The 17,205-nt window shown below is 45.4% G+C and overlaps 1 protein-coding gene across 1 annotated transcript; it reads left to right on the top strand.

Moving 5' to 3' along the window:
• Positions 1-1,453: 1,453 nt before the first annotated feature.
• Positions 1,454-16,764, top strand: LOC143163077 (acyl-CoA 6-desaturase-like; the record flags this gene model as incomplete). Its single annotated transcript, XM_076343740.1, is given in 11 exon segments — positions 1,454-1,564; positions 3,000-3,197; positions 3,664-3,765; positions 4,715-4,840; positions 7,100-7,160; positions 7,645-7,721; positions 7,917-8,014; positions 10,032-10,128; positions 11,700-11,779; positions 12,619-12,744; positions 14,140-16,764. Coding segments are annotated over 11 exon segments (1,128 nt in total), but the record flags the coding sequence as incomplete, so codon positions are not given.
• Positions 16,765-17,205: the final 441 nt, after the last annotated feature.

The following is a 17,205-nucleotide window of genomic DNA, read 5'->3' as shown; positions in this document are numbered from 1 at the left end:
AGAAAAGGGCAAGGACAGAGTAAGAGTTTCTGACCTTCATCAGCTCTCTGTCCCTACCACTATCTTTGGGGTTAAAATTCAAGCCATGCCAAGTGAAAGGAGGGGTGCGCAAGATCTCACTACTAGCAGTAGTGCATCCAATATATGCTCCCATCAGGCATTTGTAGGACATAGGTAGACAAAAACGTGTGGAAAGGGGAAGAAGTACAGAAAAAGAAGAGCCAGGCAAACTCAAGAATGCCAGGATCAAAAAGACTCTACAAACAAGGCACTGTCCTTCCATATTAGAAGAAGTCTTGAAAATGTGTAAGAAAAATACTATTCCAGGTGGGTTTCCTGCTTTCCCAGCCTCAGGAGTATATGGGATAGGATTTATTTCACAAGTTTCATCCCTCAATTAGATTCTGATGCTGAAATTTAACAAGCTATTTATGTCTATTATCACACGTTTGAGAGACTTCAGTAAAATATACCCAACGTTCAAGGCATGTACTGAACAGAAAATACGCAAGCAGTCTCGCAAAAGATTAATGGGCCTCTTGTAGGGACAAGCAGCCGTATACCACAGCACAGTAGAAATGACAAGAAGTCTTATCACATGAATTGATAACTATCAGGTCTTCAAGACTGTTAAAATCCTTAGCGTATTTCAGAGTAATGAATAAGGTTGCCTTTTGATGTAAGTGCTTTTTTGAATGGGGTCCTAGCCACTGCGAAGTTTGATAGCAAGCACTTTAAAGCAATTGCTTAAAGTTCTGGTATACAACCGAGTTTTTGGTTTGGTTCCTTTCTAAGACATTTTACTTGGACTTCCATGGAGATAGAATTGCCTATATAGCTAGAATATGGTTCGAGAATAAAGAAGAGTCGAGATAGCATTCAATTACTCATCTTACAGAACAAAAAGAGAAAGGCAGTCTCCAAACTGAAGAGTCACCACTTTTTCCTCAGCTGTGTTAGTGCTGGGATCTACAGGTCTGGCCAAAACAGCCAGTAATATTTTTTGTATCTGCAGTCATGTCCAGGTTCAGTCACCGCGGTCACCCCCTCTCTTGAATTGCCTCCAGGCAGCAGACTTTCAAAGGGTATTTATATCCCAGCGGGGATTTGCACAAATTCCTCTCTGCCTACTTTCTAAGGGAATTAACAGGATTTAGGTATTTAGTTGCTTAGAAAAAATTTCTTGAGGTGCCTTTCACCATACGTCTAGATAGCTTCCCAGATCTCACCACTCACTTCCTACTAGATAAGCAAATTCATCAGCCTCTAGTAGAAGTACCGCACTGAACAGCGATCACAGAGATGGACGTCTGTCTGGCACCCCTCTTTCACAGTAAGGTGGGGGGACAACTGCAGAGGAGGACAGTGCTGGAGACGGACGGGAATGACACAGCGAGTAGAAAGCAACAGCTCACTCCTGAATCTCACACAGTTACTCGTATTTCCACTCCAGGATGCATTCCAGGCCTTCCATATCAATCCCGCCTTGGTGCAAAAGTTTCTCAAGCCGTTACTTATTGGAGAGCTTGCTCCAGGGGAACCCAGCCAGGACCGAGATAAAAACGTGAGTATTTGTTTCTGAGCTGGGGTTTATGATGGGTATGTTCCACCATTTTTTTTCCTCTCGGGATGTCCTCCAGGTCAGAGGCAGGCAGATTATAAAGGTCTGTTCACTACAGGCAGCTCCAGAGAGGGAGAAAAATGCTCAGCGACTGAACATCTCCATGTAGCAATGTGCACATCCCAGTATAGATTAAAATGTGTGTGGGAGGGAGGCGACACGTTCAGACTGGCTGTACAAGCCTTTCCTTTCCTGTAGAGCCACCAACCACTGATTTCTAGCAGCCCCTTGTGCCCACACTGGACAGGTCCTATACTAGAGGGAAATGGGAACTGAGGCATGTGGACTGGGAGATGTGCACCAGCTCTCATGACTGGTGTCCCTTCTGCGATTCCTTCTCTGGTGACCAAGCTCTAAAACACACGTCACCACTTGCCTGTTACAGGGAAAGGAGAGGACTAGGCAAAGAAGTCTGAAAAGACTTCCAAACAAGTTGCTCACCACCTCAACAAGACTTGAATCTCTTTCACTGTTTGCTCTGCAGCTCCCTTTGACAGGTTAACTCCCAGGGAAATACCTCTTTGAGACTCAAACTGGCTAATCCTGCTGAGCCCAGTACCAGCAAAGCTCTGGGGAGCAGCCACATTTGTGCCGTGCATGGCACGAGCGGTAGGCACCTGTGGGTGAGGTGAACCAGATGTCTCATTTCGGTGGCTGTTCTTAAGTTGCAGCAACCCAGCAAGTACCTTTTCCACCCACTCGGCATCCTCAGGGCAGCTCTGTATCCCTCCCAGACACTCCGTTCATTCATTATTCAGGCACAGCGCATGGCATGACTAGCTCTTGCCACGAAACTCAATCCTGTCCCGTTGTTTGTGACTGGCCATGATTATGGTGTATCTGTATCACTCACAATAGAAGAGATGATGCTAACCCGCGTTAACCCGGGAACGCTCTTCATGAATGATTGCACGGTAGCTGACCCACATATTAAATAGATGACGGGTGCTCTGATATTGGGTGCTCATCATCAGAGCTCTGGAATTATGCATAAGTAATAGGACTGAATTCAGCTTCTCCAGCTGCCTCTTTAATACTTGTAAAGCTCATTCAGACGAGAGTCATCGGCTGACGGAACTCTCAACAGAGCCAGGTAGTGCCGCTGATTCACAGCAGCAGGCTTGAATTACTCTCCCAGCTCAAGGTGCAAAAGGTCAGGACGTGGGCTCAGACCAGCCGGGATGTTTATTCATAGGAAAGTGCTATGAAAAGCTAGAATACAGTGTGAATATGGAGGCAGGTCCTTCCTTACTTCTGGAGTAGCCAACCAGTGCGAGAAACAGCCAGGGTCCTTAGTACGGAACTTGGCTTTCCTTCCTCAGACACATTCAGACTTACTTATAAGCTGCATACTGTGTCTTGCATGTCTATTTTGCAGTCCCAGCTGGTGCAGGATTTCCGGACCCTGAGGAAGACAGCAGAGGACATGAACTTGTTCAGAGCAAATCCTTTGTTCTTCTCTCTTTACTTGGGCCATATTATTGCAATGGAAGTTTTGGCTTGGTTAATGGTTTCATACTTTGGTACTGGCTGGATCACTACTTTCATCCTCGCCTGCATCCTTACAACTTCCCAGGTGAGAAGTAGTAGGCGCAGAGCGTACTGGCTATGCAAATCACTCAGGAGAAGGCCAGCGTGTGCTGAAATTTTCATATTAGATTAATTACCAGTGCAAAACATTCAGACCAGTGAAAAATATTCACAACACACCTGCCACTGTGGTGCCTTCTGGCCACCCCTACCCACTGCCGATTGTGGTTCACACATTTTTCTCACCTCTTTGGCCTTTCCTTCCACATGTTGGTGGACTTGGTGGTGTTGGGTTTATGGTTGGACTCGATGATCTTAAGGGTCTTTTCCAACCTGAATGATTCTATGATTCTATGTTCCCCTCCACAACGAAAAGAGAGATCTTCACCTTCTCACTCCAATTAATTCCCCCTCTTGCTCACACTCACGACTTGCCTTCTATCTCCATTTCCTTTTGTGCTTAACTTTGATTTCAAACAGCTTTGTAACTACTTTATTTCCCTTCATCCCAGGCCCAGGCAGGTTGGCTGCAACATGATTTTGGACACCTCTCTGTCTTTAAGAAGTCCTCCTGGAACCACATCGTCCACAAGTTTGTCATTGGACACCTGAAGGTAAAGGACATTATGGACCCAGGGCACTGTGGAAACAGCTGAAGTCACTTTGACTATGTACGTCAAAGTAGGAAACTGCAGCTCTAAGCCTTTCCACAGTGAGCAGATGCACGGAGAAGTTCGTGACCATTGCACATGGAGCTGTTGTGCAGAAGAGATAAGAGAGCGTAACCATAGCTGTTAGAGAACACAGTAGTTCCGCAGGCTTCAGTGCAACTGCACCAATTTATAGCAGCTGAGGACAAAGCTTATTAAATTGCATAAACCCCTATTTTAACATCATTATTTTTGCCGTGCCCTCCACCTCCTTCACACTAAGGTATAGTATTTTTCAGATGTCCCATCCTGCTACATCCCATCCATTCAAGACGCCTTCAGAACTTCTATCCTGGGCAAAGTCCAGTGCAGGCCAGGCATTCCAGCATCGACCCGCAGCAGGAACTTATAAGGGGTGGGACATAGCTTTGCCCATTCTCCCAAACCCACTTCGCCCTGTCTGGTTCCTCACAGGCACAGGCAATAGAGGGAAACCAGTATAATCAGTAAGGCAGCAAGGGGGTTTAGTGGTGGACTTGGTAGTGTTAGGTTAATGGTTGGACTCAATGATCTCAAGGGTCTTTTCCAACCTAAATGATGCTATGATTCTATGATTCAGCTACTGATAACAACTTCACATGTGGGAAGACATGATGACATGCAACTCGCTCAAGGTATATTTATTCCCTGTTCTTTCAATATGGATGATCCTTAGCGAGGGCAAACCAGCCCTCTGAAACCAGCAGTTTCATCACAACTGACAGCTTAGCCACTTACTGCTTACTGCTATTTCAAAAGCAAGTAACAGTTTGGCCATAATCAGAGTTGCACTGTTCTAGTTTATATAAATGAATCCTACCGTTAGAGGAACTGTACTTTTCCATGGATTGACTCCTTATTCTTATCTGCCCAGGGTGCCTCTGCCAACTGGTGGAACCATCGTCACTTCCAACACCACGCCAAGCCCAACATATTCAAGAAGGACCCAGATGTGAACATGCTGCATATTTTTGTCCTCGGAGATACACAGCCTGTTGAGGTATGCCAAAGTGGGTAAAACATGGAAAACCATTGTCCTAAGGGCTTCAGAGAATGCTTGTGCAAAACCAAGAGTTGGCTAGTATTGGTAGACATGACTTACACAGTCAAGACTTCTGGGAATGCTAAAAAAGGAAATGCTTCATCCAGGGATTTCATCTGTCTATGTTGTCTGACAGGAGTTTGGCCATCGCACCCTCCCAAACCTTGGGCTGAAGAGCAAGACTGTATAATTCCCTATCCACTTACTATATTGACCACAGGAAAAAGTGTTTTGGGGTAGCTTGGGAAAAGCAATCAAGGTAGGACTGGAAAGAAAGTAGAAAGTCATTAAAGAAAACTTCATCCTGCTGGCTTGAAATATCAACATGAGGGGGAAATATGGTGTTCCTCAGTACTTCATCAAGAACGTTTCAAAACTGATCTTCCATTTCCACAGAAAATATCTTCCAATATTAGTCCAGCTGTGCTCCAGGCAACCTATACAGGTCCTCTCCACTGGAGCCTTTCCCGTGCAGTTGAGGGGATATTGCTTGCATAAGCAGTACTTTCTTACATTAACTATGTACTGTTACGCTGCACATGAAATAACAGGCTATGTTAAGGTATTTTAATTCAATCTGTCCTTCTAGAGCCAAAATATTTACTGTCTATTGTATAAAAACCTACACAAAGGACGTAAACCACGTACCATCCTTGGTAGTTTTTACAATGGAACGAGGATTTCTAGTTTTAAAAACAAAAAACAAACCAAAGAAAACAAAAAACCAACCAAACAAACATCTGCAGCAAGTACAACACAGGGGAATACAACATTAAAAAGTTAATGGTTTCTCAGCCAGCTTTTGTACTACTGAGAAAGTAACTCCAGACACATGTAGGGGACATACATGCTGGTATATGGACAGGTATAGAGAATGTCTTGCACGCACAGAATTTTCAAGAGGCAGAAGGGCTTTTATAGATGACTAAAAAGAAAGCTGCCTCCTGGGGTATAAAAAAGCCAGTATCTAGAAGATGTAAATCAGTATCACGCTCTTAAATCTCTGGGTACCACCCATTGGAAAGTCTTGTGTCTGATAACTGGGTTTAAAAGCAGACCGTGGCTCTACCACCTAAAGGGAAAAGTAAGAATGTAAACATTTATGACAACAAGGAAAACTGGATCTCCATCCTACAAAATATCTGAAATGTTAGGCCGGCATCAGTCTATCCCAATACTTGTATATAATCCTTTTCCAGATGATGCTAAGCACACAGCCTTTCAGAGCTCAGACCAGAGTGAATGATGTGGCTGATTTATTGGTGCTACAAGACTTACCTTCATTGGGAAGTTGCTATGCCGGAAGCAAAAATGCAAATTCACAGCAATCCAGATTCTCCATGCATTAGCTCCCTGTGTGAACACTCCTGGAGCTCAAAAAAGACACTTCTGTATAGCTCTAGATATTTCACTAAGGAGATGAGGTGAGGAGACCAGGTGCTCTTGGCTCCCTCTTTTCACTGAAAAGAAATGGGCACCTGCAAAAAATGCAACAATCCAAGGTCCGAACCTGTGTTTGGAGAAACTTCTTTGCATCTGCTCTCTGTAGGTGGACGATAGTAATAGAGGAATCGGTGCAGAACAGCTCTCAATGACAGCACTCTTATTTCCTATCACTTACATGTCAAACTAGTGACACGACATTATAGATTTAAGCACGTCTGTTTGACTTGCCGTAGTAACAGCCAAGGACCACTCCAGTTTTCCATCTGTTGGTAAAGTAAGCTTTTACAAGACCTGGCTAATGGCAGGAGTTCGTAGGGGCTGATGGCTGCAGAAGTCAAAAAGGATCAAAGGTTGGGACATTTTGCATTGAAGACTACCCAAGGATCATTGTCTTGCGCTGGCAGCCCGTGTAGCGACTTACCAAAGGTCAGACTTTATGCCTATCGCATTTGTATTGGTAGTGAAGGAGATGATAGCAGCTCTTAGCACAGGCACAGGCATGGCAGAAGGCGGAGAAATGCATTAAAATGCCATCAGGCCCTCAAGTAAAGAGACATTATCTGAATATCAAGCCAGAAGACTTTAAAAAGGAATTTACACCTAGTACAATTACAAAGTCAAGATATTTAACCATACCAAAACACTTTTTACCTTTAGGGGTGTGGGAATTTAGTCAAAACTCCCCATTCAATAAAGAAGTATTGCAGAGAATCTTCTCTTACATGTGAGTGTCATAATCCAAGCCTGAGCTTTCTCCTCTGTGTCCTGCAGTATGGCAAGAAGAAGCTGAAGTACCTGCCTTACAATCACCAGCACGAGTACTTCTTCCTCAGTGAGTATCTGCCCTACACTCTTCCTCTTTCCCTGAATGCCAGTTGACCTTTCCAGCCCCTACTGTGTTAGCAGAGCAACTCCTTAAGTCTCAACTCATCCTTCCCTTCCTCAGGACCACCATCCCCCGTGCAGGTCCCCAGATCAGTTCAGTATATTCTCAACGATATCCAAGCATCTTGAACGTTGCCAGCACGGTCGTGTAAAGCAAGGCAAACAGCTGAGACTGGGAAATAACCTCTGTGTGAGAGGCTCCATGGAAAAAATGCATGTTGCCAGTCAATGCTCTTTGTCAAGATGAATGGGTGTGAAGCAGAGCCGCCTTTCTTCACAGAAAGGCAACCACCCCCCGTCACCAGCACCTCGCCTCTCTCACCAGTGCTAGGCAGACTTTACCTAGAAACAGTCCTAAATCACTGGCTCGCTCTCATGTCACGCGCCTTTCCACCCCTCTAATGGCCAAAACATTTCCCTTTGCTTTGCAGTCTTCCCGCCTCTGCTCATCCCTGTGTATTTCCAAATCCAAATCATCTCGACCATGATCAGGCGCAGGTTCTGGGCGGTGAGTGAAACGTTCCCTCAATCTTTACGGGGGCCGGCTGGCTCGTAAGAAATCACACTTGAGTAGGGAGGGAGGCCAGTGGGCAGGGATCGCACTTTGCTGTATTAATTACCCAGCGTCCCTAACATCACCAGCAACGACACGTTATATGAGATATAGGCAAAGTGATGCCTAATGTCTTCTCTCTTCCCCTAGGACCTAGCCTGGGCCATCAGCTACTACATGCGCTACTTCATCACATACATCCCATTCTATGGCGTTCTGGGATCCCTGTCTCTCCTCACTTTTGTCAGGTAGGGGATAAAGGGTCTCCCTGCTGCTCTCCCCTCCCTCCAGTGCCAGATGAACCAAGTCTCAGCTCTGCTGTGCCCCACAGGCCTTCCCTATTTAGGTTCTCTGCGGTCACTGACCTCACTGTGTGTTATCTTGGGTATTCCCACTGCTTCACTTACCTCTTATCGTCTCCCAGTTCTACCTCCCATCAGCAGAGATGGTTCTGGTGCTCAGCATCTTCCCCTGCCCTTGTAATGGTCCTGCCAGGATTCTCCTTTCTTTCCTCGTTCCCTGTTCTCACACGCTGCCCGATCCCAACACATTTATGCATTTTTTCCACTTTGGTCAAGGCTGGACCCTTCCGGCGTGCCTCAGGCCACCCTCTTCCCAGCTTACCGGGAAGGTAATTCATGAGCCCTCCTGAGCACCGTACGTGCTTCCCCTGTAAGCTCACCACTTCTCCCAGTGTGGAAGATGCATGGCCTGTACGCTGCATGCACACGTCATTCCTTCTACACAGAGGTTTGGACCTCAGAAAGCTGTCTCACACCACAAATCGAAGTGTTCCTACCCTCCAGTCTGACCCCTCCAAAGCCACCTCCTTCAGTCTAGGGAGAAGTGCTTCTTGTGCCTCTTGATTTTGACTGGTCTTCTGGCCCCGTATCGTTACCAGGCTTCATGATTTGCTGCTCTTAGTACAGAAACAGTATTAATCAGCCAGCTCCTGTTTGACTGATGCATGGAGACTTCAGTGAGAGACCTAAAAACATGAACTACAAGCATGAGCTGCCAAAATGAATCGGGCATGGCAGGGCTTGGGATGCTTACATACTGAATGGTTACAGTATTCCAGATGGCAGCACTGACTTCACGCTTTCTATCAGGAATTTCTATTCACGATAGAAATTCGTGAATTTCTATCCTGTATGCAATAGCTGCAACTCTTCTGGCTAATACCAAAGGGTGGCATTTAGTCCCACAGTCAGCATTAGTTTTAGGAAAACACTTCATCACAGTGAAAAACATTTTCTAAAAAAACCCTCATTTTTTGAGTAAAAAGAAATGGCGACAGATGTACAAAAACCTTCGTGACTTAAGTTGTCATGGTTTCAAAACACTTTGGACCTAAGGAAAACAGGAGATTCAAAAGGACATCCATTTGTGTAAGTGCCTAGCCAACCTTTTCGGTCTGAAATCAGGCTGAAAAACTTATGACAACTGACCTATTCTTTCCAAAACTTTCGTATTTTGATTAAGCTAAAAGTGGAAGAAGAAAGGCAAAATTGCAAATTGAGATCATCTGCTCTTTCAGAAAACAAGCCTAAAGACAAGGATGCTTCTGGACAACTCCCTTGTCAACATACATCTAAGTCTCAGCATAGAGAAACTACTTTGGGTAAATAAAGAGAAGAAAGGGCATTTCTGTAGACTACTGTACAGGTGCTAAAAATGTGGTTATATACTATAAGCGATAAACAAGCCGCTCTAAAGCAATACCCAGCCCAGTGCAGAGCTGAGACTTACGGTGAAGGTACTGAGAGAGCAAAGGGAAGCTGGGAGCTCCAGTGTGCTAAGCTTGACACCCAGAAAGCTAACACCAATGGGCAGGTGGATTTTGCAATCAGTGTATATCCAGCAAGCAATGGGAAAGATGAAAACAGTTCTGAGAATTTCTAAATAGGGGCTTGGGTTTTTTTCGGGGAGTTGGGTCATCTTTATTTACCGAAAGGCGAAAGTAGCACGGGAGATCAATCCACGTCTGAGGAAGAGGGAGAGGGATAGCCCAGTAGGATGTCCTCCTTGTCTTTAATCATAATTGCTTTAGTCCCAGAGGTATAAAGAGGGGAAGGGAAATTCATCACAGAAGTGATTCTCTCTGGTTTCCATAGAAAGAGAGGTGTTTACTTCCATACCTGGGAGAAATACTCTCTTTGCACGTTGCGTCTCCTGCTGCTCCCGGTAAACCCCCACTCTATTTACCTCATATCCTGGCCTGCAGTATAAAATGTCATATTTTTTGCCTGTTTGTTTTTGAAGGTTTCTGGAGAGTCACTGGTTTGTGTGGGTCACCCAGATGAATCACATTCCAATGGAAATTGATTGTGAGAAGCACAGAGACTGGCTTAGCTCTCAGGTAACCGGGAGGGGAAAGAATACTCCTGAGACACCCCAAAACAGAGTAGAAATTTACTCAAAGAGCGGATGGGTTACCACAATCCCCAGGTACTAGTACACGGTCTCTGTCCATGATCCCTCCCATAAAGATGATCTCCCCAGAGCCAGTAGTGCTGAGTCAAGACATGGAAGTCCAAGCTTCTGTAATGAATTTGACAATCAAAAGTTTATATTTTGTTCTTTCAGATTTGAGGCAGCATCGGGTTCAAGAAGCATGATTTGGCTTTCCTGTGTGGTGTATTTTGGCATAAACATATGAGCAAACAGAAGAGCCCCAAAGAAAATCAAAGCTGAAGAGAGAGCTCAATATATTTTTAAAGTTTATATTTCAGCAATAAGGACTGAAATGAAAACCAGCTGCTTTCTAAATCTTTTTAATGCCTGGTCAGACAAATGCACCCTGCTGAAAGGATACCTCTATTTAATAAGGACCACCTTATTTACAGTGGTCCAAGTCCTATTCAAACCTAGAGGACAATGAGAGCAACTTTGACGCCGGCTGTATGAATTTGGAATAACTGAGTTGAGAGAAGAAATCAGCTCATGTGTTAATTAGTATAATTAGCATCTGTAGTTGTTAATGGGGCCTTGAAGTGAGCTTTCAAAGGCTGACAGTCAATTTCTCTCCCTTGTGCTAAAACCACTAAAGCACTAAAAAAGAAAGTGCTAAAAGCACTATTCAGGAAAGCACCTAAGCATTTGGTTTAAATTAAGCATGTGACTAGATTCACTGAAGTCGAAGGTGTGTTCAGATGTTCACCTTAAGCTTTTGTTTAAGCACTTTATGCAACTGCAATTTGTAGACACAGAGAGAGAGAGGTTTGGGGAGGGGGATTATGAGGGCGGGGGGGGGGGGGGGGGAGAGAAAATGTGCGTACGATAGAGGGAGATAAGCCCCTTTGACACCGATGTGGTTTTATGATGCATCTTGGGGAGGTGAGGAGAGCATATCTCCTATGGTTACTATGTAGAAATCACAGCTTAGCCAGTTCAGAGTGTAAGAGGATTTTAGGAAAGACTACCCAATTTTACAATCATTAATAGCAACAGTAGCTAAGAAATACTTCCAGAATATTCAGATCTTGCACTTAAGGCAATCGGGGCAATAACTAGATGGGATGGGGAAAGCAGGCTTCCTGTGTCCACGCGTTTTTCCTCCCCCCTTTTCCACTTGGTACTGTTGTTAACCGTCCGATCTTCAACGGGAAAGGCTGAGATTTAGGAGTCTGTACTTGGACTGCTATGTGACACGTCACCAAGCGTCCACAAACTGCCTCCTGATATTGTCCCCTTTACCACCGGTCAAACCCGTGGAGACACGGTCAGCACAACAGTTGTCAGTAAGCCCCGAAGGAGGATTAAAGCTCCCCTTGCCGCAACCAGCTATCTCAGCACGGCAGTCTTCCGCACTCCGACAGCTCAGCCGTGCAGTAAGACACACGTCAGCCCCTGCCACAGGCAAGAGGAGCTTCGTTCTGATTTTAGGGTGAGACTTCACTAATCTTCACAGCTGCTTTCTTGCCTTCACAGGTGGCAGCCACTTGCAATATCGAGCAGTCCTTTTTCAACGACTGGTTCACTGGGCACCTGAATTTTCAAATCGAGCACCAGTGAGTATGGGCACAGAATCATTTGGCCGTTACCGGGTTGTCACAACACTGGACTTGAGGCGAGGGAAAAGTCTGCTAAAGGCGCACGTGTGGGATGGGGCAGGATCTTTGGAGCGCTACCACATGCCAAGGAAAGAGAGTCCCAGACTACTGGGGGTCATAGGCTGCTTCTACTACAGGCATGGCATCTTTCTCTCTTGCTACCAAATACTTCAGCTTTCACTTTCACAATATTAATTTGGGGTTTAATTAGGAGTCAGTGGTATGAATCTACCAGGTACAATGGCTATGGACTCATATCCTAAGCTAAGAACTTGAACTTGAGTATCCACTTCAGAAATTTCCTCTCCCTGACTAAAAGCACTGCAGTGTTTTATAGCATGGGACAGCTGTGTGGGACTGTGTATGCTGCTGGGTACCAGGTTCCAGGGAAGACATTAAAAACAGGGCCATATGGACAATCTGTTGCCAGTGGCAACACACAATATTTAAAAGAGACGGCATTTAGGGTAAGGCTGACTGGTTTGGAAGTCAGCTTGGGAAACCGCCATCGAACAGCACAGGGCAAGGTGATCCCAAGTTCTTCTTTACCTGCTTCTCTGTTCCATGAGCTTCCAGAGGCGGGAAATCAATGCATTCAGTTTTCACAAGCCTCCTTGAAACAGAGGGCTGTAAAGCATGGCTACCTCTCTGTGCCTCTCTTTCTTTTGTCTGCTTGTACAGCTTGAGGAGAAGGCATTAATAATTAGCCCCAAAGAGGAGGCAGGCAGAGATGCCCATCCCTTGGGGTTAGTCTCTATAGAGTTTTCTCAGGTTTGTTTTCTCTTTCTCTGTTCAAGCCTGTTTCCAACAATGCCACGGCACAACTTCTGGAAAGTGAAGCCTTTGGTGAAGTCATTATGTGCCAAGTATGGAGTCCAATATGAAGAGAAGCCTCTTGGAAAAGCATTCGTAGACATTGTTGGGTAAGGTCCTTTTAATACCATCTGCAGCCTGCAATTCGTTCTTACATGATCATCCTATCTTTTCTAGTACAGAGAATTCGGGACACTACAGATCCTTCAGAAAGACCATGTCGACATTTTGTAATCTGGTGTCACTTGGTTAATAATCTTCATACTGCAGCCCAAGGAACACCTGCAGAAATGTTGATCCACAGCAGAAATGACACAGCTCCGCTGATTTAGTGGACTAACGCCAGGTGACAACAGATGGGAAGCTGCTTCACTGCGTCGTGGGGGAAGCAATAACTGTCCCCCAGAGCAGCTTCTGCAACCAGAGCACTGCTATCGAAGTACCAAATACTTAGCATTTAGACGGGTAACCTGATCTAATAGGGACCTTTTTTATAATACCTTTTTAAACGCTATTCTGACAGCTGATGATTCTTGCTTTCGGGAGCTGGCAGCATATCGTCAGGCTGCAAAGTGAGATGAATCAAAGGGGAATGAGTCGGGTTACAGCCCATGCTGTTTCCCATTTGAGCCCTGCCAGCAGCAAAGGGCTGTTCCCTATAGACACAGTTGAAGCCTAGTCTAATAGTCTTTGTCAGGCAGACTCTGGGTTAACGTTTCTGTCTCAGTTACTCCAAGGGGAATAATTCATGACGGGGAACATGAGAAAGTATTCCGCAGGCCAGGGATCTCCACTCTCAAACGATTCTAAGCAAATGCAAATTAAAGCAGATTGGCCCCATCATGCAGAAGGGCTGAAAACTGTTTCAAAACCTCCTTTGGTCCTCTTACCCAATTAGCACAGGAAAATGCACGCAACACTGAGACCCAGGGCCGGGGGGGGTGATGCCCAGCATCCCACCATACAGAGCCCACGTCCCTGCGCGAGTTCTCAGAAACCATCTCAGCAATTACTTGCCCTCCCAATATAAGGATCATCTCCCGTAAGCCATATAAAGCTACATTCCCAGACTGCATTCTGTTTGTTTGTCAGAGGACTTTTGGGCCCAAACCAGCTCAGATCTGTCACATAAGATTTGCGGAGCTGAGGCAAATGGGAAAATTCTGCAGGAGAATTCCTGGGGGCAAGTGGGGAAACTCCTTCAGAGATGCAACGTGGTGAGCCCAGGCAATTCTGCTCTGCTGTTTATTCAGGGCCAGAGGGACTACAGGTAACACAGTGGGCATCAGGTGAAGTTCTTGCTCGCTGAGTCTCAAACTGGTCACTTTGGGGCTCTAAAGAACAAAATAGGTAGCTCTTCTTGCTGTATCTGCTATACTGGGGAAAGACATTCAGTGTCCTAAGAATTCATATTCAAATTCAGTAACATGCTTCTTTGTAGGAAAAAAACCGACAGAGGGAAGATTCACATGCCAAACAAACTTATCTTCATTTTCTTTCCACAGGTCCCTAAAGAAATCTGGAGATCTATGGCTGGATGCTTACCTCCATAAGTGAAGATGAATCTTAATGGGGAGGTGTGAGTGACAGGGAGGGATGGGGGGGTGCGCGGGGGGGAAATCACACGTGTGTCTCTTACTCTCAGATTTCAGTCTATATCTACGTGCACAGCTGGAGGGGATTTTCCTGTCTTGTGAACTGCTACTGGTACGGGCTCAGGCAACCTGTTTAATCCAGACAGATTTAAAATGTGCTTCAGAGGATGAAAAGCGATGCCAGTATTGCACAAAACGGAGGGTTGGGAGAGGAGGGAGAGAAGGAGTGTTTAAAAAAGGGGCATTAATATCCGACCTTGACCTTCTCTTCACAAGATTCATTCCAGTTCTACCTAAACCACACAAGTCCCCGATTCACAGATGCATAAGACTTGTTAGGCTTTCGTGAGTATTTACAATCCAAGGACACCCCAGTCATCTTACGCCTCTTTCCTCTTTCCCATGTTTGTGTAAAAGAGCTCGGCACAGAGTTTCATTTTGCTACCAAGGAAAAAAATAACGCGGTCCGTGATGCCCATTGCAACAGGGAGCTCAGGTGGGCTGCGATGCCCGTCAGCTCTGCCTGCAGGAATCGCACCCCACGGGGACCCGCAGCTGCTGTACCGTGACGGGGCTTTCAGCCCTGCCTGGACCCCCGCTGCCTTGGGCTCCCTCCTTCCTCTCCCTCCTTCCTTTCTCTAATCAGAGCATCACTTTAGTAAAAGGTGTGATACTGACCCTGCACAACTAATGTCTAACCACCTCTCAGCAGGGTTAATATAGCTGTATTTTTATGACCAGCCCCTATTTCCAGGGGTCCGTGGAAGATCTTCGGGCTTAAACAGCAAAACATCTCCTTTAGGAGAGGGTCTATTTTCTCTTTAATGAGCAACAGGTCTGCCATAGCACTATGGTTGTCAGTAAATTACACAAAGGACCAAAATAAGTTACAGAGGCAAAACTTACTAATTGCTCGTGAGTGCTCCAGTGTAACCACAAATGGTCTTTTCAGCAGAGCAGTTAGGCAGCGTGCTGCAAAAACACACGCTTCTGCCTGTCTGCACGTGCCTGGCAGAAACCAAGCCTCTTTCTGCTTGTCAGAGGCCAGGAGCAATGGCACTGTCTACCCTTCTCTTGGGAACAATCAGCGAAGAAAATGAGTTCTCCCTGCAAAAGGAGGAGCTGCCCAATCATTTCACTTGGTCCCCCGGCCCTTCGGGGAGGCGGCTGAAAACAGAACTGACCAGGACATGCTGGTGATATGAAACCTTCTGGAGAACCCTCTTACAAGTTGTCTAAAACTCTATTTTCTGCCCAACACCTAATTACCAAAATCCATTAACGCCTTATCAGGAGATATGGTTGAACAGCTTCAAGGTGCTTCTGTAACACGCAACCTGATCCCGACTAAATCAAGGGCTTTAGATTTGATTGCAATACAACCGAAGAGACATACCCTTCAGTTTATGATAAAGGGCCATGGTTCCAAAAGCAGCCTCCAGTTCCAACAGCTATCTCGTTGCTCGCTCAAAACACCCAATACTAGTTATAGTCTAATTAGGCAATGACTTTGCACGCCTCGTTACTTTGCTCAGCTCTGAAACTGGATCCTCTCTACGAAATCCCAACAGAGTCCCACAAAATCAGCAAGGTTCTTTGTGCACAGAGGCAACTCCAGGACTGTGGCCAGCCACTTCAAAAAAGAAATGTATTCCACCACCCCCCCCGCCCGCTTGGGAGAATAAGATGAGAATGTTTCTTTGCTTACAGGCGGGAAATTCGTAGGCAGGACTGCAACTTAAGCTAGCGAGTAATACTTAAGGTTTGTAAAGGGCCTGTTCTGGTGTTCTTGCCCACCCCTAAGCTGGCAATACCTGAATATCACTATGAATGGTTAGGATGAAAAGCTACTGTCTCCGGGGTGTCTGAAACTCGAACAGACTTTGAGCAAATTTTATAGTTGATTTCTAATAGCATAAACAATAACGTCCTTCTGGATGCTGTAATTTCCCAGACAGGTAGTAACGAGCTAGCCTGGAATTGCGGCTAACGTTGTTACGACTGCCTTAATATGTGCATCTCTTTCTGACTCCTTGAATGTATCTCACCGTCTCTGCTCCAGCAAGGATGACCACAAGCACACAGTAGCATCAGCATTGCAATCTTTTAAATATTCAGCTTATTTTTCCGACAGTTCATATTTTTGTTACCCCTCCAGTTCTTATTTCCAGAGCAAATATTTTCTCAATGCACACGCCTCCTCCTCCTTAGCGCTGTCCCCTCTTCTCTCTCTTACCTTTCTTCTTGGGAAACTGTTTGCTTTTTAACACCTAGAGAAAATGCAGAAAACTGGTAGCTCAGCCTAAGTAAATAGTCCTGCTTTAGCAGCTTGCCTTTCCTGCTTGCCACTGACCAGTCTACTGCAAGGCCTGTTTTTCTGCTAAAAACCCAAAGTACTGCCAACACAACGGCCTGGCCTAACAGGAGACAGCAGCTACTGCTGATGATGGCTGAAAGAACTTGAAACGTTCGAGGAGAGCAACCGTGCTGCAACGATCTGCGGAAGGAAAGACCAGCTCTTAGGCAAATGGGCAATTTTTTTTCCCAAGACCTTAGCAGAAGATACCAAAGGGAAGAAAGGGGGGACAGGAGAGATCTCGATATTAACTTTTCCCCAGCTACTTGCTTCTTTCAGACTCTCGAAAAATTCCCTTTTCATGAAAAATGTTCAGTTGCCCAAATCCAGAAACAAAAACCGTGCAATGTTATAGTCAGAAGTGATTTCCAAGGGTCACGCATTGTCCTTGCTATTGCAAGATAAAAAGGTCTGTTCTGCAAAGAATAGGTCACCAACCCTTTGTAATTAGCAGTGTATTTTTCGTTGTGTTTATATGTGCAAATAGTTTGTCTGGTGAAAATGTAAGATGCTGGTTACTTTTTCAGGCAAAGCCTCTCCGGCTCATATAGTTTCTTCCCCTCCCTCCAAAAAATCCCAGCCCTCTATCTTGGAATTCAAGCTGTTTCGCACGTGCCTTG

This window comes from Aptenodytes patagonicus, chromosome 7 (genome assembly GCF_965638725.1).
Source record: "Aptenodytes patagonicus chromosome 7, bAptPat1.pri.cur, whole genome shotgun sequence".
Classification (NCBI taxonomy): Eukaryota; Metazoa; Chordata; class Aves; order Sphenisciformes; family Spheniscidae; genus Aptenodytes; species Aptenodytes patagonicus.
This window is presented reverse-complemented; position numbering and strand designations above follow the sequence as displayed.